Below are 22,732 nucleotides of genomic sequence, written 5' to 3' on the forward strand. Positions count from 1 at the left end.
GAAAAAAAAAACAATTTTGCACAAAGGTGCTGCATGGGTTAAGGGGAGCCCCACCCCCACCTGAAATCTGGTTTCTGCCACCCCTACTCCAACTCCATGGAAACTCATTGCTGGAAGGTCATCAGTGACCTCATGGTGAAATCAAATGTCTTCTTCACAGTTCTCAGCCCCCATGAACCCACACTAGCTGGGCTCTCCTGCTCCATCACCCTTTCTGGGGCTGGTTCTTCACCTACCACTTCCAATGTGGCTGTTCATCAAGACTCTCATCCATTTTGGGCTCATTTTGGCTCCTGGGATATGGTCCTAAATCTAGAGCTCCAGCCCCAACCTTTCTCCTAAGCTCCTGGCTCACATTTCCAGTGATCTGCTGGACATTTCCACATGGATGCTTGTCAGTCCCTTAAAGATAGCCCCCCTACCAACAATGGATTTTTTTTTAGTCAGAGTCTTGCTCTGTTGGCTGGAGTGCAGTGGCGCAATCTTCGTTTACTGCAACCTCTGCCTCGTTTACTGCAACCTCTGCCTCATGGGCTCAAGCAATTCTCCTGCCTCAGTCTCCTGAGTAACTGGGAGTACAGGCACACAGCACCACACCCGGCTAAGTTTTGTATTTTTAGTAGAGACAGGGTTTCACCATGTTGGCCAGGCTAGTCTCGAGCTCCTGGCCTCTAATGATCCACCTACCTTGGCCTCCCAAAGTGCTGCGATTACGGGCGTGAGCCACTGCGCCTGGCCAACAATGGATTTTAAAATTATCTGCACACTCACAAAAGTCCTTTCCAAGATGACAGGTTGATGGATGCAGCAAACTACTATGGCACATGCATACCTATCCTATGTCAACAAACCTGCACATATCTGCACATGTATCCCAGAACTTTAAAGTATAATAATAAAAAATCAAACAAAAAGGCCATCATGACTTGCCTATTTCTGTTAATGGTGCCACCGTTTTCCTGACCTCTTAAGGTGGAAATTTCAAAGCCATCTGATGGTTGCCTTCACTTCCCCCATGTCCCCTTCTCCTATCTCCCGAAGTCCAGCATGTGGTTTGCAATGTATGAAAATTTGGCCTTTCTTCCACACTCCCAGAAACCTCCACCCTGGCTCAAACTACCCAAGACACACAAGGGCTCCCAGTGTGATCTGTCTCAACCCCTCCCATGTGCTCTTTGCTAAAAAGCCCTCAGTGATCCTCAAAATAATCTCTAATCCTTTCTCAACTTAACTCTTTAGCTGCTGAATCCAGTCCAGGGATCCTGGAGTAGGGATGGGGAGTACTTGGGCTCAAGGCAGTAGTTCCGGAAGTATTTTAAGCTTAGTGTCAGCTTTGTCTTCAGGACAAAGCCCGATGTCCTTGGCCTGCCATCAAGACCCTTGACCATTGGGTCCTAACTGACTTCCCCAGTCAACTCACCCTGCTCCCTCCGCCACCACTCACACCCCAAGGCACTGCTCCAGTCAAACTGATGGATTTGCTGGCCTGTGAACATGCCTCTGTTTACAATTTCCAAATTCTGTGCTTTTGCTCTTATTATCTACTATATATATTCTAAGCATTTTAAACCTGGAAACCAAGATCCTCCATTTAACTTTTACCTGCTCTAGGCAATACAGACAACCTCAACATTTACACAATCTTGTGTTTTCTTAACGAATATTCTTCCCTTCTATACATCTTTTCCTTTAGAAATGCAGTCCATCCCAGTCACTCATGATGGCTCACCCCTGTAATCCCAGCACTTTGGGAGGCCAAGGCAGGTGGATCACCTGAGGTTGGGAGTTCGAAACCAGCCTGGCCAATATGGTGAAACCCCATCTCTACTACAAATACAGAAAGCCGGGCGTGGTGGTGTGTGCCTATAATCCCAGGTACTGGGGAGGCTGAGGCAGAGAATCGCTTGAACTCAGGAGGCGGAGGTTGCAGTGAGCTGAGATCACACCTGGGCGATCAGAGCTAGACTTCATCTCAAAAAAAAAAAAAATACAATCCACCCTCAGGATCTGATTGGTTCTGCTCAATCAGAATGTCCTTCCTATCCTGCACCAATTAAATTGTGCCCCTCCTTCAAGACTCAATTCATGGAATCTGCCTCCCCTAGACCAGCCTATCCTAAGTGAGCTATTTTAAACTCACTGCAATTGCCACTCTTTCGGCAACTGATCACGAACACCCTGTGACATCTCTTCTATTAATCACAACTGTTACTTAAATCTTCAATGACCTGTACCCAGTTAGTGTCCCCAATTAGCACATTACCTCCTTGAGGAGTGGGAGGGACTATCAACCACATAACAGCACAGTACCAAACATCAAGGAATGATTACTGATGGAGCCAGTGGGAGATGGGGACCAACTTTTAGGTAGGCGGCCTCTGACCTCCCCTCTGCACAGTCACTCGCCCCAGGTGCTCCACTGCTCAGGGCCTGCCCTCCCTGGCTCAGTGTCCTCATGGTATCCCCACCCCCACCTCCCACCTTGGCACTCAAAATTTGTTACTGTTTTGAACATCCTCTGCCCCGAAAGCAACTTCCCTGTCCAGTTTCTTTCTTACTTCAAGTGTGTAAGTAGCTAAACTGATTAACCTGTGCTGATACAGTTATGGGGGCGGGTTAGAGGAGAACCTCAGGAGACAGGTTCATTATAACCAGAGTCAAGTGGCAATAAGTCTCTGCCTTTTCGTGGTTTAATGGAGTCAGGTGTCAAGAGACGACCCTCATCTCCCAGCAGCTGGTATGTTACTCCCTCCTCTGGGAGGAGCACTTTGTTTTTCTTATTTTTTTGAGACAATCTCCCTCCGTCACCCAGGCTGGAGTGCAGTGGCACGATCTTGGGTCACTGAGGCCTCCACCTCCTGGGGCAAGCAGTTCTCCTGCCTTAGTCTCCCAAGTAGCTGGGACGACAGGTACATGCCACCACGCCCAGCTAATTTTTGTATTTTGTAGTAGAGACAGTGTTTCACGATGTTGGCTACGCTGGTCTCGAACTACTGACCTCAAGTGATCCACCCACCTCAGCCTCCCAAGGTGCTGGGATTACAGGCATGAGCCAGGCCTCACAGCACATTGTAAATACCTCTATGGCAGCACGTAACACACTGCAGTTCCTTAATTACGTGTTTATGTAGGGTTCCCCGCCAATACACTGTGAGCTCCTCAAGGACAGGGACTGTGTGTTAGTGGCTAACGTTTCCCCAATGCCTAGCACAGTGCCTGGCACACAGTAGGTTCTCGAGAAATGCTTATTGAAAGAATGAAAGAGTCCTGATTTTAATTCTGGGACTTCTGCCCTATGCTACGGCAGGCAAGAGGAGAGGGAGGAGGACAATCCACCCTTGGGCACCAAGGCGGCTTTCTGATCGCTCCTATAACACTGCAGGCGGCTACTTCCTTTGCTCCTGGAGTGTTACAGACATCCCCGGATCACAGGGTCCACGAGGTGCCCAGGGCTGCTTGCTAGCTGTGCGTCGCTGTCACCAGGTGCCACATACAACTCCTGAACTCCTGCCCTTTGCTGCTGCCCGCTTCCAGGGACTGCCTCCCCACTATTTCCTCACCCCTGGGTGGGGCTGTGCGGTGGGTGGGGCGGGAAAAGAAGTTATTCTGATGGTCACAGGCCTTTCTGATTCCTTCCTGTACTCCAAAAGAGGCAGTTGCCTCCAGCTCGGAAGCCGGTGGATCTGGGCTGAGTGAGCTCGTTCCCCTCCCGGACGGAGGTCGGAGCCTCCGAGAACCTCGGCCCCGGCGCTCCGGACGTGGAGGCCGATGTCCAGCAGGTGGTGCTGTCGAGCCAGCGATGGCGGGATATAGCGGCCCGGCGGGGCCCGGGAAGGGAGGGACGGCCAGGGCGGGGCCTACCATCCGTGACGGAGGCGGCCGCGGCCGGCGTCTTCCAGTCCTCGATCATGCCCCTGCTCCCGCAAGTGTCCCTGGACGGCTCCGGACCCCCACCAAAGCCCTCTGCTGCTCCGGAGCTTGGAACATTCCCCTTGGACCCCTCCTCCTCCACTTTCCAGGGGGCATTTAGCCAGCCGCCGAATGCGCTCTCCCATTGGCCAGCAGCGCTCTGGCCCCGCCCCCAGCACCCCTCCCCCAGTCTCGCGGACCAGCAGGTGAGCACGCGCCGCCACCCCGCCTGCTGTTCGCTCCGCTCGCGGGCCGCCTCCTTCTACCGTGAAGCCAGAGAGCATTGCAGGCGCCCGAGACTGTCATTTGCCAGCGGAGGGCCCTGACCGCCCGCCGCGCGAGCCCGGCTCCCAAGGACCGGCGCGGGCTGAAAGGCGTAGCCTCCAGCTGCCTGACCCGGCGGATCGGCAGGCCCCCTGCGTGGTCGCAGCCCGAGCGCTGGGGGAACACGTGGAGCCCCGGCCCTTGTACTTCGCGTCCCCCTGCCCAGCACCTGAGCAGACACCCCTGGGGCAGACCCCACCCTTCCCCAAACACACACACACACACACACACACACACACACACACACACACACACACACACACTGGCCTTTGCAGGGGCGGGACACAGTGAAACACCCACCAGGCCTCCCGGTTATTGAGTTATAGTATGGAACGGGCAGTAGTTTACTACCCCATTCATCACCTCCCCCACACGCCAAATAGGGATGCGGAGAGGGTCCCTCCTCCCACCAAGACTTGAACAGAGCCTCTCTTTCAAGCTCAAAGAAAATCTGGTAAGACCCTCATTAACCATAGGCTCGTGAACTCAGCATGAAGAGGGAACTAATTTTGGCTAAACAGATCTTTTTGGCCCTCAGTGTGATGCTCTGTCAGTAGGTGGGTACACTGACCTCCATTTGGCTGATGGAGCAATGAAGGCTGGGAAAGATTAGGTTCCCACCCAAGGTCAGCCTCCGTAGTTAGGAGTGGCGCTGACTCTTTCCCCTACACCATACTAAAAGGATTGGGAGATCATTTAATAAGAGGCTACCAAGCCATTCTCACCCCAATCCTGACCGGGGATGTAGATTTAATGCTACGGTCCATACTTCCTGCTTTGATCTTTCCAACCTGGCAAAGGGCAGTGGGACTCCAGGTAAGCTGTGGGCAAAGAACCCAAAAGCAATACAAAAAAATCTGCTCTTTGGTTTTGCTTATAACTCCCCTTGTCTCCAAGCCTTTGCTCAGATTGTCCCCTCAGTTCAAATACCTCTAATGCCTACATTTGTACTTCTTTTTAATGTAATCAACCAGGCATCGCCTCTTCCAGGATGTGTTCCCAGGGCCCTTGCCCATCCCTCTGAGCTCCCGTAGCATCCTGGGCCTAGCGGAATCCTTATCCTCACTACATGGCTTTCACAACCTATTGACATGTCAGGTTTCTGGACCTAACTGCAAGTTCCGAGTAGAGGATCGACCTGAATTTAGAACCACTGTGGGCTTCTTTGGGAATCTGACAAAGATGGCTATTGCAGAGGGCCTTGGGATCAGAAAGTGGGGAGAGGAGGGCCAATGAGGAAGATTAATGCTATGGCTCAAAGAGGATGATGCTTGGACCTGGGTCAAGCCAAGCTTCTGAGGCTTGAGCAAAGACAGCAGCTTAGAGTTCACTCCTGGGGATGGCTGGAGTCCAGCCGGCCAGACACACAGATCCCTTCGCCTCTACACTCTCTGACAGGGCTCTCCAGACTCGAAAGCCACAGCAAAAGGGCCTTAGAGAATACAGCTTCAAAGGGCCTCATCCCAGGCCTCTCAAACATCCTCTTCCCTTCAGTCACTGGTGCATTCTGGAACTAACATTCACAAGAATCATAGCTTCTACCACTCTTTTTCAAAAGCGGGAGGAAAAACTGCAAAATCCAGGATGGGCATCTTGCCTTCATGGTCGCTCAGTGGCAGGAAAACAGAACCGTGGAAGGCCTGCACTGTGGGCGGGGAGCACTGGCACAACAGTGAGGGCAGTGATGAGGCCATGCAGCCAGATGCCACCTTGGCAGGGTGGCCCAGGGCAGGCAGGGGACTTCCTTAAGGAGGCTTATTCCCACAGCCACCAAAGAGAGGGCGGCTTCCGCCAATCCTGCTACTCCTATGGAAACAAGGACTGCCCAGGCACCCCCTTCGACCCCAAACCAAAGCAACGGGAGCCAGATGCTCCATTTGCCCCACTGGTCCCACCCCTAGGATTTGCCCCTGCCTTTCTTTTTCTTTCCAGATCGTGACCCAACGTTCACTAGCCACTCCACCTTGCCTTCATTCATTGTACCCCTCCGGACCCACAGCTGCAAAGCAGGATGGTGGGGGGCGGCGTTCCCCATCACAATGCCCACCTTCTGAAACCACCACCAAGTCCCAAAGGGGAGGATAGAAAAAGAGACGGGAGACAGAAGCCCTGACACACAGTTTTCAGTATGCAAGTGTTTTTGACTCCACAGCCAGTTGCTTAAAATGAAACATGAAGGGCAGCCAGAATATACACCCAAATGTGAAAAAAGGAAAGGCAAACAGAACATGAAATAAACTACACAATACCAGGAACCCCAACAAAACCAACAAACCAAAATCCAAACCCCTCAACTTTATATATATATGTGTATATATATATATGTATTTTTTTTTTTCTTAAAAAGGGAAAACAACTGTTTAAAACCAACTGGGCAGTATGGTGGGGGTGGGGGAGCAGTCCTACAGAAGCGGGGGTGAGAACTCCCCCGCCCCCCGGGAACAAAGAACAAACACAATACAAAGAAAATAACCACCAATGCTCCCGCAGGGCTCAGGAGCCTCCAGAGAACAGATTGTCCCATCCTCAAACTGGCTTTTTTTTTTTCCTTTTTTTTTTAATCTTTTTTTTTTCCATTTTCTTTTTTGTTGTTGTTGTTTTAGCACCTGTACAATAAAACTGTACCATCTCCAACCAGAGCCGGCCACGGCGAGGCCCTCCTGCCTTTGGATGGTACATACTCTACAAGGATTGTTCGGAAAAATAGCAATTGGTAGAAAAATAAGAAGAGTGGGAGGGACAACGCCACAGAGGGGGCGGGGACAGGGACACAACCCAAGCTCCTCTCTCTCTCTCACTGGACACACCCAGTGCTGGAGCCCAGAGGCCAGGGGGAGGCCAGGTGGGGCCACCACTCAACCTCAGGTCCCCAGGCAGGAGAGGAGCAAGGGCTAGAGACCCCTTTCCTGCCCTTGCCTAGGAAACAGCTGACGCCTGGATTTCACATCTGGCAGTCAGTCTCAGAGCCCTCTGCAGATTCCCAAGGAGAATGGGGGTCTAAGGGAGGAGGAGTGGGGAGGAGAGGAAGGAAGGGGTGCTGCGAGTCTGGGAAGGGGCAGGGATGGGGGACCGAGGGCTGGGAGGTGAGAGGCTCAGTATCTCGAGACAGGGAGGCCAGAATGAGGTTGGGGGAGTGGGGGCACTGGGGAAAGGATGCAGGAACAAACTCATATTGTGCACTCAGAGGGGGGCAGTGAAGAAGACGTGAAGAGGGGCACCCTCATCCCTCAGATCCCTTCTCCACACCCCTTTATTAGAGTCACTTATTAAGCCCTGGCCCCACAATCCTCCCCTCCCTGTCAACACTAATCTCAAGATAGTGGGGCTGCTGCAAAGGGCGGAAGGGGGCGGGGGGGAGCACCAAAGCCTCAGGATTTACCCCCAAGCCCCCCAGTCCTGGGCCAGCAGCAGCTAGCTTCGTTAGTCACAAGTTCACGTCCCCCCACCCCACCCCACCCCAGTGGGGGGGAAAACCACCTGGGAATAGCTTTGTCAGAGCTCATCAACAAAGAAAAAGAAAAGAGGTAAAGAAAGTCCCTCAGAACAACAAGTTGTCTCAAATCATCACAGTGATACAGACTTCTCAGAAACCAATGAAACAGTACAAATTAAATACTAATCAAATAAATACTACAGAAGACAGAAGAACACAGGGGAATGGAGTTGGGGGGGCGCTCAGCAATCGGGGATTTTCTCATTTCTCCTTGGGACAGGCCAAGGCCACCCAGGGCCCAGGTTTGGTCTTGGTCATATACAAGGAGGCCAGTCCAAGGGACCCCGGCGACACCTCCCACCACCCCTGGGACCTCTTGTCCTCAGACGTGGAGTTCAGCTTTCCACCCCCATCACCAACCACGACAACAATGACGACGACAGGGAGATGAGAACTAATTGTAACCAAAAAAACAAAAACAGTCCAGTCGCTAATGCTGGCATTGATAAGGCGGCTTCTTGTTGGTCCGTATTATTGCCTCATTCTGCAGTCTGGTGCTCGGTGGGGGAAAGACAAGGGAGGTGGGGGAAGGGTGAACTCGGAAGGAGAAAGAAGAAAAGGAGGGACTGTTTTCCTGGTCAACTTTTGCAAGACTGGAATTCCACCTCGGACCCTAGGAGCCGAAGTAGGTCTGGCTCGTACCGCACCAGCTCCACAGTCTCAGAGGAGCCTGGGGGGGATCTGTCGTCCAAGCCTACAGGCCTCTCGGCAGGGGTCAGCAGCTGACTGGAGGCCACCTGCCGGTAGAACTCAGCCTTGGGCAAGGTGGCGATTTCAAAGTGCGGGAACCGGGCCTGAAAGATCCTCGAGGAAAGCTTCAGCCTCTTCAAGACATCGGAAAAGAGAAACCAGTTGCAGGGCCTGCAAAGGCAAGGATGGGAGTTATGGAAGGAGGCTGGGGGAGCAGTGGGGGCACCGACCCAGAACACCCTGCAAAGCCCACGAAGGCTGCACAGCCACCCTCATCTCCCATTATAACTCACTGCCAGTCTGGCTCCCCTGTCGCCTGCTAAACCACAGGCTCCTTGGGTATAGCTGAAGCAAACGTCTTCTGTCCCCTGCAATGCCTGGCCGGGCTTTCAGCTAAACGATGAGCACTCAATCCGTGACCGATCTCTTCCAAAATAACACAAGCAGGAGGGAAAGGGGCCTTCCAGAACCTCAAACTCTTAGTGGGCTTCCTGGGGACTTAGCCCGTACCCCTGTGACCTGGGATTCGCCATTTGCTGGAACTGGTCTTCCCCCGCCCAGCACTCAGCCCCTGCCCACCCCGGCTGGATTCCCTCTCCTGTTCTCACTCTCACTTCCCTGGCCTCCATGCTCTCCAAGATCTTCCCCAGCAGAGGTGGAGCCATGGAGAAAGGCCTAAACTGCGGGTAATCCAAAAGGCATTTCTCTTTGGCTCTGGAATGCATTAGACAAGTTTTTTCTCCGGCAGCAGCACCATCGTTTCTGCAGGGCCAGAGCTCACATTACATTAAGTTGAGTCTGACTTTGCTGAGCACACCCGACTGGGTGGCAGCCTGGGGACAGCTGGGAGGGGTGCTGGAGAGGCCGGTCCTGGGCCAAATGCTTACATTGACTAATGCAGGAAGAAATGCTGCCTCCCCACGTTAGTGGTCCCAGTTCACAGAGTTTGCCCTCCTCATTATTCCACGATCCCAGCTCCAGCCTTTGCCACTTCTGGCCTGGGCTCCATCTTATCAGCCTCCTAACTGGTTTCCCTTTGCCAGGGGTCACTCTTCTGCACCCTTACTCACCTTCATTGGATCATCTGTTACCATTACAGTTTTCTACAAAGAAAGTCTGACCTTCCATTCCCTCCCTAAACAGCTTTCAATGGATCCCCAGTGCCTCCAGAAAAATTCTAAATTCTTTCGCATGATTTTTTTTTTTCTTGAGATGGAGTCTCACTCTGTCACCCAGGCTGAAGTGGCGAGATCTCAGCTCACTGCAATCTCTATCTCCTGGGTTCAAGCGATTCTCCTCCCTCAGCCTCCCGAGTAGCTGGAATTACAGGCACAGGCCACCACACCTGGCTAATTTTTGTATTTTTAGTAGATAAGGGGTTATACCATGTTGGCCAGGTTGTTCTCAAACTCCTGACCTCAAGTGATCCACCCGCCTCACCTCCCAAAGTGCTGGGATTACAGGAGTGAGCCACCATGTCTGGCGACTACCATGATATTATATAAGACCTTCCAACTTCTTCAGCCCAATGTCCACTTAATCACACACACACACACATACCCCACATTGTATCTCCTACCCCAGCAAGCACCAGTCACATGATAAAAGACTCCCCCTACTTTCTGAATTTGTATGTTTCAGTGCCTTGCTCTCCATCTTTCTCTCCTTCCCCGCCCAGCTCAGGTAGATACCGTATCACCTGTGAAACCTTCCCCACTTGTAACTCATTGTTCCTCCATCTCCCATGGTCTCGTGGCATTTGATTCACAACCCTATTGTAATACTATCAACAAAGCCCACTTCTGACAGGATTGCAAAAGAACCTTAAACTGTGGTTCACTCTGCGGCATAGCAATGGGGGCTCAGCGTGGACCGGAACTTTTTGCATTTGACACCCTTCTGAAAGTGTTGGAGTTTTTTTTACAATGAATCTGCTTAGGACATTTTGTCTTTGATTAGGGTTAATTATATACTTGTTCGTCTACTGCACTAGACAGTGAATTCTTCGAAGGCCAGAGCTGAGTTCTGGTCCCCAGGGTTTGACCTGGCGCAGCTGTTGAAGACATGTTTATAGAATCAAATGTTCCATTCCAGCGCCTTAAACATCTAACCAGACCCACGATCCTTATCCCTAAAATGCAACATTTCTCCCAAATGACAGCAAGTTCTTATCTCACACGAATAGGAAATGGAGCGCTCTGGGTTAAGAAAAGGGGACTACAGATAGCACACACTTGGACCATCACTTCCAAAGAATGGGAAAAAGCCCTGAAAACATGCACACTAGTGATGATAATTCAGTCTTGCTTTGGTGATTCAGAAGGCCCTTGTGCACGCCATAGGGCCTCAGAGGCATCATTCTACGCTAGCACCCCCACCCCCAACTTCTTCAAGAACAGTCATTTTCACAGTGTGCTGCAGCTGTGGGGAAGGGCAGCTCAAGAAGGAGCGCTGGAGGATGTCATGTCAGGAAAACCAGCTTTGCTGGTACTGGGCTCTGGGCTAACCATGTGCCTGCTACCAGCTCACTGAGGGGCACGCAGCCCTCGGTGGCCCGTGTTCTGTCTGCACCTAATGCAGATTACCCTGGTCCTTTTACTGCCTGAAGCCCAAGATCCTGTTTCAGAGAGAGAGGTGCTGAATACATTGGAGGAATTAATTAACCGTGCAACACTATATCCCAGAGGCCCCGCCCTGCCCTCAGGGATCAGCTTATGCCCAGAAGAATAAGGACCAAAAGCCCCTGAAACTTGATCTCTACTAGTGCCATCGTATACGCTATTTTTATTCTGATCAGGCCTCGTGTGTGTGTGTGTGTGTGTGTGTGTGTGTGTGTGTGTGTGTGTGTGTGTATATGTGTAGGGGGTTGGCGGGGTGGGGGGGATGCAAAGAAACTGTTGTCTAATGGTTAGAGCCCTAAACAGAAGCTCTTACTTAAAGACCTCCTAATCCAGTCCATTCAGCTCCCTATCCTGTGCACATCATGCTGGTTCACTGGATTATTTTATTTTATTTTATATTTTATTTTATTTTATTTTTGAGATGGAGTCTCATTCTGTCACCCAGGCTAGAGGGCAATATCAGCTCACCGCAACCTCCACCTCGCAGGGTCAGGTGATTCTCCTGCCTCAGCTTCCCAAGTAGCTGGGATCACAGGCGCCCGCCACCACACCGTCTTGCCATGTTGGCTAGGCTGGTCTCAAGCTCCTGGGCTCAAGCGATCCACCCACCTCAGCCTCCCAAAGTGCTGAAATTACAGGCAAGAGCCACCGCGCCTGGCTGCTGGCTTACTGGTTTTTAACATGGAGTTGACATTTAAAAAACAGATATAAAAGAAAAATTATCCTTACAATTATTTGCAAAAGTATTTGAAATACATGAAGACACCAATCAGAGGGAAAAAATCATGGAGGCTAAGAACAAAAGGGCGATTCAGCCCGCGTTCTCCTTCTCTCAGCCAGCACTTCCACACGCTGACATGTGGGGAAATCCAACAAAAACCACGGCCCTGCTGGCTGCCGAACTCCCTCCAGGACCATCGAATAAACATTAAACTGAGTTCAATCTAATGTTAGTGTCAGGTATACTCTGTATTCTAGTCTCCTTAAATAAACGGGTGATCACCAATATAATATGCTGTCATCTAGGCCGACAATGTTGGCACCACCACATTACTAACATTATGGCATTGAGGGCCGGGCACGGTAGCTTGTGCCTGTAATCCCACCACTTTCAGAGGGTGAGGCGGGTGGATCACAAGGTCAGGAGTTCAAGACCAGACTGGCCAAGATGGTGAAACCCCGTCTCTACTAAAAATACAAAAATTAGCCAGGCGTGGTGGTGGGTAGCCTATAATCCCAGTTACTCGGGAGGCTGAGGTAGAGAACTGCTTGAACCCGGGAGGCAGAGGTTGCAATGAACTGAGATCACGCCACTGCACTCCAGCCTGGACAACAGAGTGAGACTCTGCCTCAAAAAAAAAAAAAAAAAATCCTCAATAAACTACGGCACTGAGAAACTAGGCTGCGGATTACTGAAGGACCCTAGTGGCCCCATGGCTATGACAACCATATGTCCTGGCTTTTCCAGCAATCTCAATTGTAAATACTCTCTTTACCCCCAGAAACCACAAAAATGTTCCAGAGATTCTAGCAGTTCATCCGCCCAAGTATCTCTCAGATCATCTCTTATACCCAGTAACAGTAGAAAAAAGCCTTCGGAGACAGAATCTACATTTGGGGTGCAGGAAATGCACCTAGTCAACGTCCACAGAGCCTGCAGCCTCCAGTTTGAACAGAACTACTCTGGGCTAAAAGGGCAGGCTAGCCTTTGTCATGTGTGATGGCGCTTGTTTGCCAGGTCTTCACTTCCTTCAGGAGAACTCCACCTTCCCAGTGAGGTGGTCCACTGTCGCCAGGATCCTGGCACTCAGTCACCGTGGGTCTCTTGGACACTTACCCGCGGTACACTGACACTTGGAGGTTGTAGCAAGGGAGAAGAGGCTTGTCTGAGAGTTCAAACATGAATTCGTCTTCGTCCATTGGATCGTCTCCTTCTTGATCAGAGCTCCCAGGAGGATTATGTAGCAGGTCACAGGCAAACCCGTCTTTTTCCTCTGTAAGGGGAGCATATAGAGAATTAGGACTCAGATACATGCACAAAACCGAAGAAAAGAAATGTACCAAGCAGATAAAGGGGTATGGAGGGGGTGGTTGGGAGATAAATGACAAGGCCACAGGCCCCTAGTCAGGGACAAGGTTTGCCGGTCCCATGGCTCACATCCTTGGGAAGGCATATGAAAAAGTTCTAGTCCTGAAAGAAATCTTCTGTGGCCATTCTGTGGCCAGAGATTTATTATATTTCTCCCCCCTCCAACTGGCAAAAGCAAGGTGACGTCAAGGATGACCTGCTCAGCTGTTGGAGATGGAAGCCTGAAGATACTATCAGCAGACAAGGGCAAGGTAAAAACACGTCATTCTCTAGCTGCAGATTTCCCAAGCTGCCTCACTGCCCGGGGGGCTCCCAGGAAGCCCAGAGGGGGCTCAGCCGGTTCCCTTCCCCAGCCCACATTATGGGTGTGGCCAGTTACACTCCATCCCAACTTTCTCCCCTCCAGCTTCCCCCAAGGGTAGGAGTGGGTGCTTCCTTTCATCTTCAGCCCCCTAGCCCAAAGGGTGAATGCTAGATGACCACCATGGACAAAGACGTGCTGATCTTCCAAGAGAGGAAAGCTATGGCCAGAAGGCTAAGGGCTCCGAAGACAGTAGCTATTTGGAAAACTGTGTGTGCATCCTGGGGGCAGGGTAGGGAGGGAATAGGAGCTGTCAGGTGAGGGGTGGGGTCCCTCTTGAGTGTGAGCAATATTGGAAGATGTGACAATGCTCATAGGGCTTCTGGCAGGGTTAAGACAAAGCCAGGGAGAAGAAAGGGACCTTGGAAGAAAGAGAATTGTTTAAATGTCCAGGGTGGGGAGCGGTAGAGGGCTAATGAGGAATGGCTGTGTCCAAATCAGTGGCGTATTTCCTGGTTTAGGCAAATGACTTCTGAGTCTGCAGGGAAGGATGGGGTCAGGGTCGGGGTCAGGTTGGGTCTGAAAGGGTCTGTAAGCCATTAAAAGGGAAAGAAGGGATACCGCCACAGGGTTACTCCTATCCTTGAGAAGACCTGGTGAAACCCGAGCCAAATCCCACATCTTTGTGCCACAGGTGAGGGTGGGAAGGATCCCACTTCAAACTTACCCAACACAGAACTGCTGTAAAAATCCCAGGATACACCGGGATCACCCTCTGCTCGGCCCTGAAGATCCGAGAGGTGATCTGATGAAAGAAGAGCAGGCGATGAGACCAGGAGGGGAGGCTGGAGAAGGAATCTCCAAATGAAGTCCATGCATACAGGGCGAAGGGAACGGGAGAAGGGAAGGAAGGACTAAGAGAGAGGCCAGGAGTGACCAGAGAGACACACACTTCCTGTTCTTAGTCAGAGACTGCAAACAAAGGGACAGGAGACCAATCTAACCCACTGACTGCCTGGTGTTTGGCCCAGTGCTTTAAAAGAAAAAAAAAAAAAAACTCAATTCGCTTCCAACATTTTATTTTATTTTTGAGTCAGGGTCTTGCTCTGCCACACAGACTGGAGTACAGTGGCATGATCATAGCTCACAGCACCTTGAACTCCTGGGCTCAAGTGATCCTCCCACCTCAGCCTCCTGAGTAACTGAGATTGCAGGGACGCACCACCACACCGGGCTAATCTTTTTTTTTTTTTTCCATTTTTGTAGAGGATGAGATTTCGCCATGTTGCCCAGGCTGATCACAAACCTCTGAGCTCAAGCGATCCTCCCACCTTGGCCTCCCAAAGTGCTGGGATTACAGACATAAGCCACCCTACCCAGCCCGACTTCCAACATTTTTAAATTGGGCAATTTCACTTAAAAATCCAGACTTCCCAATATTTTTGTGAAAAAAAAAATCTGATCTGGCAACACTGTGTCCAAATTCCTGCACGTCAACAGCTGGCTAGAGGGAACAGCGACACATGTGGGCTCCAATTCGCCACTCCCCACCCACCCAGCCTGCTTCTCCCTTTTAAGCCTGAAGGCATTTATTTAGGTTTGGGACTTCTATTTTACATGGTGTAGAGCTTTACTCTACAAGCAGACTCTTAGACCTATCCCAGGATTTTAATTCCCTATTGCTCACAATGTTCATTTATCGAATCACAATCTCTCCAATTTGTAGTAATATAAATAAGCATAAGTCCTTCTGTTTCATCTTTGAAAACATGAGAAAAGCGGCAAGGTTTATCCTCATAAAATCCTTTTGCTTCCACTCCTAGGTATATACCCCTGAAGAACTGAAAACAGGTGTTCAAATAAAAACTTACACATGAGGCCGGGGACAGTGGTTCATGCCTATAATCCTAGCACTTTGGGATGCCGAGGCGGCGGATCACTTGAGGTCAAGAGTTTGAGACCAGCCATGGCCAACATGGCAAAACCCCGTCTCTACTAAAAATATAAAAATTAGTCAGGTGTGGTGGCGCACACCTGTAGTCCCAGCTACTCAGGAGGCTGGGGCAGGAGAATTGCTTGAACCTGGGAGGTGGACGGTGCAGTGAGCCAAGATCATGCCACTGTACTCCAGCCTGGGCAACAGAGTGAGGCTCTGTCTCAAAAAAAAGAAAATAAAATGCATATCAACAGGAAGAAAAAAAAACTTATACATGAATGTTCACAGCAACTCTACTCACAAAAGCCAAAAGGTGGAGACAATCCAAATGCCCATTAACTGGTGAAATTTGTGATGGAAATATACAATGGTTCAGCTGCTGTGGAGAAGTTTGGTCATTCCTCAAAAGGTAAAGCACAGCATTACCATATGACCTAGCAATCTCACTCCTGGGTATATACCCAAAGGAACTAAAAACAGGTTGTCAGACAAGTACCTGTCTGTGTGCACGTTCACAGAAGTTCTATTCATGGCAGCCAAAAGGTGGACACAGCTCAAACATCCATCAATGGGTGAATGGATTAACAGGCAAAATGTGGTATATCCATACAGTGGAATATTACTCAGCCTTTAAAAGAGATTCTGACATACACTACCCGCATGGATGCTACATGATACAAGCCAGACACCAAAGGTCCCATATTGTATGATTCAATCAAGATGAAATGTCCAGAAGAGGCAAACCCATAGAGACAGAAAGCAGATTGGTGGTTGTCATGGCCTGGGGGGAGGGGGAAGGAGGAGTGAGTGCTTAATGGGGACGGAATTTTCCTTTAAAATGATGACAAAGTTCTGAAACTAGATAGTGGCAGTGGTTGCACAACATTGTGAATGCACTTACAGTCACTTAATTGTACACTTTAAAATGGTTAAAATAGTAAACTTTGGGTTCTGTGTATCTGACCACAATAAAACAGTTAACAATCTTTTGTTTACTTGCTCTACAGACAGACGTCAGTCCACCCCTTAGACTCCTCATTTCCTAGCTAGGCACTATCTAGTAGAATTATTTCACCTCTTAGTCCTACCTGGACACAAAGCAGGGCCAGTGGCTTTCACAACAAATCCCACTGTATCATCTGTGACTCAGCCAATATGCCACCCAGTACAACTGGTGAGCTGACTTAGTTGTGTATGACTGCCACCAGCATTCAGGTGACACCTGGGCAACCAGACAGGAGAGAGTCCAAAGGGCACAGGTGAGGTGAGGCTGCCCCCCGAAAAGCAAATCCCAGGAGGAAGTTGGTGGTCAACTGAAAGGAGCAGAGCTAGTTTCCCCCAATGGGAAGCACCACCATGACTCAATATCCCTTTGGGATCATCCTGTCAATAACAACACCTATTAGCATTGTGAGCTACTGAAATAACTCATTTCTTTAGCAACCTTCTAGGTGATGAAGGGTTTCCCCAGAAGAAAAAGGCAGCCCAAGAGAAGCTTTCAGAGTCATGGCTGAGTAACCAGAGCGGGAAACCTCTAGTCATGTACATTAGATCTGTGTACTCCCTGAAAAATGACTGCAATCCCGCTGCCAGCTCAGCTGCTCCTCTGTACCCCATGTCACTTGAGGGTTGGAAGTAGTTTCTTCCAGAAACATTTGTCAGTTAGGTGGATGCGCCTAGCCCTGTGTTAGGTGTCATGGGAGATTATGGAGGGAGAGCGTAAGTTTTAAAAAGACAGGGACCATGCCCGTCCTGTTCACCATTGCCTCTGCCATACCTAAGCCCAGTGCCTGGCACATAGTAAGAGCTTAATAAATATATGGAGAGGAAGGGAGGGAAGAATTCCTACAAGGTGAGACTAGAGAGTGCGCCCTTAACCAACATGCTGAAACATATGCATTCAAATGACTGCTGTCCCCCTCCCCCACGAGAGGTCACACAAGGATTCCATCAGAGCAGCCCTAGCTCACCACATTCCTGGGGCTCCTCTCTGGGAACTGCCTTCAAAGCCTGGGGCACATTCCTCTAATTCTCTTCACTGACTACCAATCTTTGTCATTTGCAGGTGAATTTGCCTTTCTGAGATAGGCAAAAGTTAATTGGCACGAGCAAAGATGCTAAAGCTGAAACAGGCCCATGAGTGGCATGCAGGAGGAGCTCCAAGATTTGGTCGATGGTGCGTTTCCATTCACATTTCCTCATGGACGTTCACATACAGTCCGGATGAAGAGGGACCTTCCTTTCCCTTGATTCTCACCACCCCAGCCACGCTTTCAGCCCTTTTCTCTTATCCCTTCCTTGAAAAAGTACCCTAAATCCAGCAATTCCACTCCTAGGTATATGCCCAAAAGAACTGAAAATGGATATACTCAAACAAGTATTTGTACATGTGTGCTCACAGCAGCTCCATTCAAAATAGCCAAAAGGGGAACACAGCCCAAATGTCCATCAATGGATGGATAAACAAAATGGTATCTATATCCACATAAGAGAATATTAGCCATAAAAAGGAATGAGGGATTGAAACCTGCTAACACACGGCTAGACCTTGAAAACAGTATTCTACATGAAAGAAGTCAGACACAAAAGTCTCCATACTGTATGATTCCACTGATATGAAATGTCTAGGATATAGGGAAATCCATAGAGACTGAGAGATTAGTGGTTGTGGAGTGCAGGGAGGAAGGGGGAATGGGGACCAGCTGCTTAATGGTTATGGGCTTTTATTTCGGGGTGATGAAAATGTTTGGGAGGCTGGGCACGGGGGCTCATGCCTGTAATCCCGGCACTTTGGGATGCTGAGGTGGGCAGATCACCTAAGGTCAGAAGTTCGAGACCAGCCTGGCCAACATGGTGAAACCCTATCTCTACTAAAAATACAAAAATTAGCTAGGTGTGGTGGTGCACATCTGTAATCCCAGCTACTCGGGAGGCTGAGGCACGAGAATTGCTTAAACCTGGGAGGCGGAGGCATCAGTGAGCCAAAATCATGCCACTATACCACTATACCACTCCAGCCTGGGCAACAAAGTGAGCAAGGCCATTGACTTGTGGCACAAACACTGTGGGACCCCGGTCCATTCCAGCTGAACGCAGCTGCTGGTTGTGGACCATCTGCCAGGCCCACCCTGAGCATTTGTGTTCTTTCCATGTGATCTGGGAAACTGATTGAGTAATAGTTTCCTTGCTTTGGTGTTCAAAGTGATTTTTTTCCCCAATAAAATTATTTAATTGAAAAAAAAAAAAAAAGAAAGAAAATGTTTTGAAACTAGATAGGGGTGGCTGTACCAAGTAGTGAATATACTAAATGTCACTGAATTATTTGCTTTGTTTTTCTTGTTTTGAGAAAGTCTTGCTCTGTCACCTAGGCTGGAGGGAGTGCAGTGGCACGAATACAACTCACTGAACCTCAACCTCCTAGACTCAAGAGATCCTTTTGCCTCAGCCTCCCAAGCAGCGGGGACCACAGGTGTGTGCCAACATGCCTGGCTAATTTTGGTTGTTGTTGTTGTAAAGATGAGGAATCACTTTGTTGCCCAAGATGGTCTTGAACTCCTAGGCTCAAGTGATCAACCCGCCTCGGCCTCCCAAAGTGCTGGGATTACAGGCATCAGCCAATGTGACCAGCCTAATTATTTGCTTTTCAATGGTTAATTTCATGTTTCATGTTTCATGAATTTCATCTCGATAAATTATTTATTTAAAAAGCACCTGCAGAGGCTGGGTACAGTGACTCACACTTGTAAGCCTAGCACTTTGGGAGGCCAAGGCAGGCATATCGCTTGAGCTCAGGAGTTCAAGACCAGCCTGGGCAACATAGTGAAAACCCGTCTCTACAAAAAATATAAAAATTAATTTAGTGTGGTAATGTGTGCCTGTAATCCCAGCTACTCAAGAGGCTGAGGCAGGAGGATTGCTTGAATCCGGGAGGTCAAGGCTTCAGTGAGCCCAGATTGAACCACTGCACTCCAGCCTGGGTAACAAAGTGAGACCCTGTCACTAAATAAATAAATAAATAAATAGCACCCTTGGGCCTTGTGGTAAGAATATAGCCTCTCACCTCAATTCGAGAGGCTGCCCCAGCAGTTTGTCTATTTCTCAGGGTCTGAATCACACCCCTCCCCATCTCCTCTAACTCACCAGCTATGGGACACAAAAAGGCAAGAGAAACAAAAAACAAGTGGTCTTCAACATGGGGTCATATGGCAGAGGTCTCTAGCAGGAAAAAAAAAGCTGTGATTAAGTAACCTCAAGTGGTAAACTGCTAACCCTTTCGTCGGTGGAAGGCAGAGCGTCCTGATACTTCCTCTAATGTCCCGAACCAAACTGCATCAACTCCGGGCAAGCCCGACATTCTTTCCGACAGACGAGGAAAAACAAGTCTGTTTTCCTTCAGCCAGCTTGGATATTGCTCTCTTCTTCAAAGGGACAAACGTATATCAGTCACATACCTGCCTGTAATTTGGCTGGAGGGGGAGGCCTTCCAAAGGCCTCTCAGGGAGTTTGGATGGCTCGGCACTCCAAGCCCAAGCATGAGGTAGAAAGGGTTCACTGTCTGGCCTCCTGTACCCAGGACAGCATGTGAAATCTAATAGGTGCTCACTAAATGGATGGATGAATAAATGAATAAAGCAGTGCCACTCCATCCTTCATAATCTCAGGAGAAATGGGCCTCATCTTAAGCCAACCCAATATAAGAAAATCTACATTTACAACCCAGATGGATTATCCATCTTCTGCTTTATAAAAGGACTCACTGCACGATACCTGAAAACAGTGACATTTCTTTGTACTTAGAAAAGGATTTACTGCTGGGTGCGGTGGCTCATGCCTGTAGTCCCAGCACCTTGGGAGGCGGGGGCAGACAGATCACCTGAGGTCAGGAGTTCAAGACCAGCCTGACCAACATGATAGAACTCCATCTCTACTAAAAATACAAAATTAGCTGGGCGTGGTGGAGGGCGCCTGTAATCCTAGCTACTTGGGAGGCTGAGGGAGAATCGCTTGAACCAAGGAGGCAGAAGTTGGAGTGAGCCAAGATTGCGCCATCGCACTCCAGCCTGGACAATGACAGCAAGTAAAGAGAAAAGGATTTGATTCCCCGACAACTTTTCCAGAACAGGGGCCTTTGTACAAAGCCAGGGGAGGTCTACATGAGGCATAACCCTGATGCTCACGCTCACCTTTTCCTCCCGCTGAAAATGGAGCCCTGTGCACCCTACCGGGATTCTTCTTCGTATTCTACGCAGTGGGACTCCACTAGGGGAGGATGAAGATGATTAATCGAAAGAGGGTCTAGTCAGGCAAATGCCTGGAGACAAAAAGCCAAAAGCATTTGAAAGACCTCAGCCAGACAGCAAGGTAAAAAAATGAAAATCAGAAGTCCGTGTCAAGGTATCCAGGTATAGGGGCTGAGGAGGTGGAGCAGTGGAGGGAAATGCTGCCCCAGCCTCCCATTTCCATGCTCAGGTGCTCCCTGCAGCCACCCTACCAGCCTACCCAGTGGTTCCTGGAGATTTGCTAGGGAGGCATGAAAAATGAGAGGCAAACACTCAGCTCAAGGCATCCAAACAGCCCCTGAGGTTGGCTGCATAACATTAGGAATGTACTAAACGGGCCAGTTGCAGTGCCTCATGCCTGTAATCCCAGCACTTTGGGAGGCCGAGGTGGGCAGATCGCTTGAGGTCAGGAGTTGGAGACCAGCCTGGCCAACACAGTGAAACTCCATCTCTACTAAAAATACAAAAATGAGGCGGGCATGGTGGCGCACACTTATAGTCCCAGCTACTCAGGAGGCTGAGGCAGGAGAATCACTTAAACCCGGGAGGCAGAGGTTGCAGTGAGCTGATATCGCGCCACTGCACTCCAGCCTAGGTGACAGAGTGAGACTTGTCTCAGAAAAAAAAAAAAGGAATGTACTAAATAGCACTGAATTGTTCACTTTATTTTTTATTTATTTAAATTAATTAATTTTTTTGAGACAGAGTATCACTCTGTCACACAGGCTGGAGTCTGGAGTGCAGTGGTGTGATCTTGGCTCACTGCAAACTCTGCCCCCTGGGTTCAAGCGATTCTCTTGCCTCAGCCTCCCAAGTAGCTGGGATGACAGGCACACACCACCATGTCCAGCTAACTTTTGTATTTTTAGTAAAGACAGGGTTTCATTGTGTTGGTCAGGTTGGTTTTGAACTCCTGACCTCAGGTGATCCACCCGTCTTGGCCTCTCAAAGTGCTGGAATTACAGGCATGAGCCACCGCGCCTGGCCTGAATTGTTCACTTTAAAATGACTACGTTAGGTAAATTTTACCTCAATTATTTAAAAATTCCCTGAGGATTGTCCTCTCACAAAGCCCACAAACAGCCTTTGAGCCTAAGTGCCCCCTGCTGTGTGGGAGTCCCCCTGACTCCTGCCAGTGCCTGCCTCCCTGGGGTGGTAGGCCAAGGTCCCAGGCTGCCTTTGCATGGAAAAGAGCTGGCATACTTTATAGCAACCCACTGGCTCCTGACTCCCATTATTAAGCCAGCTCCATGCCCATAAATTGAGCAACAGGCCTAAATGAAGACCGGGCATGGTGGCTCACACCTGTAATCCTAGCACTTTGGGAGACCAAGGCAGGAGGACAGCTTGAGAACAGAAGTTCCAGAACAGCCTGGGCAGCATAGCAGTACCCTGTATCTCTACAAAAAGATAAACTACAAAATTAGCTGGGACCGGTGGCACATACCTGTGGTCCTAGCCACTTGGGAGGCTGAGGCAGGAGGATTGCTTAAGCTAGGAGTTTGAAACTGCCCTGAGCTATGATCGTACCACTGCACTCCAGCCTGGGTGACAGAGTGCGACTCTGTCTCTAGTAAATTTTTAACAAATCTAAATAAAGGTGCTCAGTCAGGAAAGCTAGGAAGTGCTGGAGTCTCTAGCCTGGGCAATACAGCAAGACCCTGTCTTAAATACACACACACACACACACACACCCCTGAAGTACTAGAGTTAAGAAATATCTTCTCTGAATTCTGCAACATACACTGGCATTAAAGTTAGTTTCTTTTTTTTTCTTTTTCTTTTTTTTTTACTATTCTGCACTTATTGGTAAGATACTTGCAGCATTCAAGTTAGTTTCAAGAGGTGTCAGAAAAGGGGCTAGCAGAAGTTCGAGACCAGCCTGGCCAACATGGCGAAACCCCGTTTCTACTAAAAATTCAAACATTAGCCAGGCATGGTGGCAAATGCCTGTAATCCCAGCTACTCAGGAGGCTGAGGCAGGAGAATCGCTTGAACCTGGGAGGCGGAGGCTGTAGTGAGCCGAGATCGCACCACTGCACTCTAGCCTGGGTGACAGAGTGAGACTCCGTCTCCAAAAACAAAACAAA

The 22,732-nt window shown here is 49.6% G+C and overlaps 1 protein-coding gene across 8 annotated transcripts in view; it reads right to left on the reverse strand.

Annotated features, from left to right (window-relative positions):
* Positions 1 to 6,340: 6,340 nt before the first annotated feature.
* Positions 6,341 to 22,732, reverse strand: part of BCORL1 (BCL6 corepressor like 1) — a 76,872-nt gene continuing 60,480 nt past the window's right edge. For all 8 annotated transcript variants that reach the window (XM_012458731.2, XM_012458730.2, XM_012458739.2 and 5 more), the window contains 3 exons: positions 14,155 to 14,232; positions 12,875 to 13,031; positions 6,341 to 8,587 (listed from right to left, as the gene is read on the reverse strand). In XM_012458731.2, the coding sequence (XP_012314154.2) occupies positions 8,305 to 8,587; positions 12,875 to 13,031; positions 14,155 to 14,232 (518 nt within the window). In that variant the 3' untranslated portion in view covers positions 6,341 to 8,304. The remainder of the gene's footprint in view (positions 8,588 to 12,874; positions 13,032 to 14,154; positions 14,233 to 22,732) is intronic.

Source organism: Aotus nancymaae, unplaced genomic scaffold, assembly GCF_030222135.1.
Source record: "Aotus nancymaae isolate 86718 unplaced genomic scaffold, 86718_ANA_hifiasm-v0.15.2.pri h1tg000004l, whole genome shotgun sequence".
Classification (NCBI taxonomy): Eukaryota; Metazoa; Chordata; class Mammalia; order Primates; family Aotidae; genus Aotus; species Aotus nancymaae.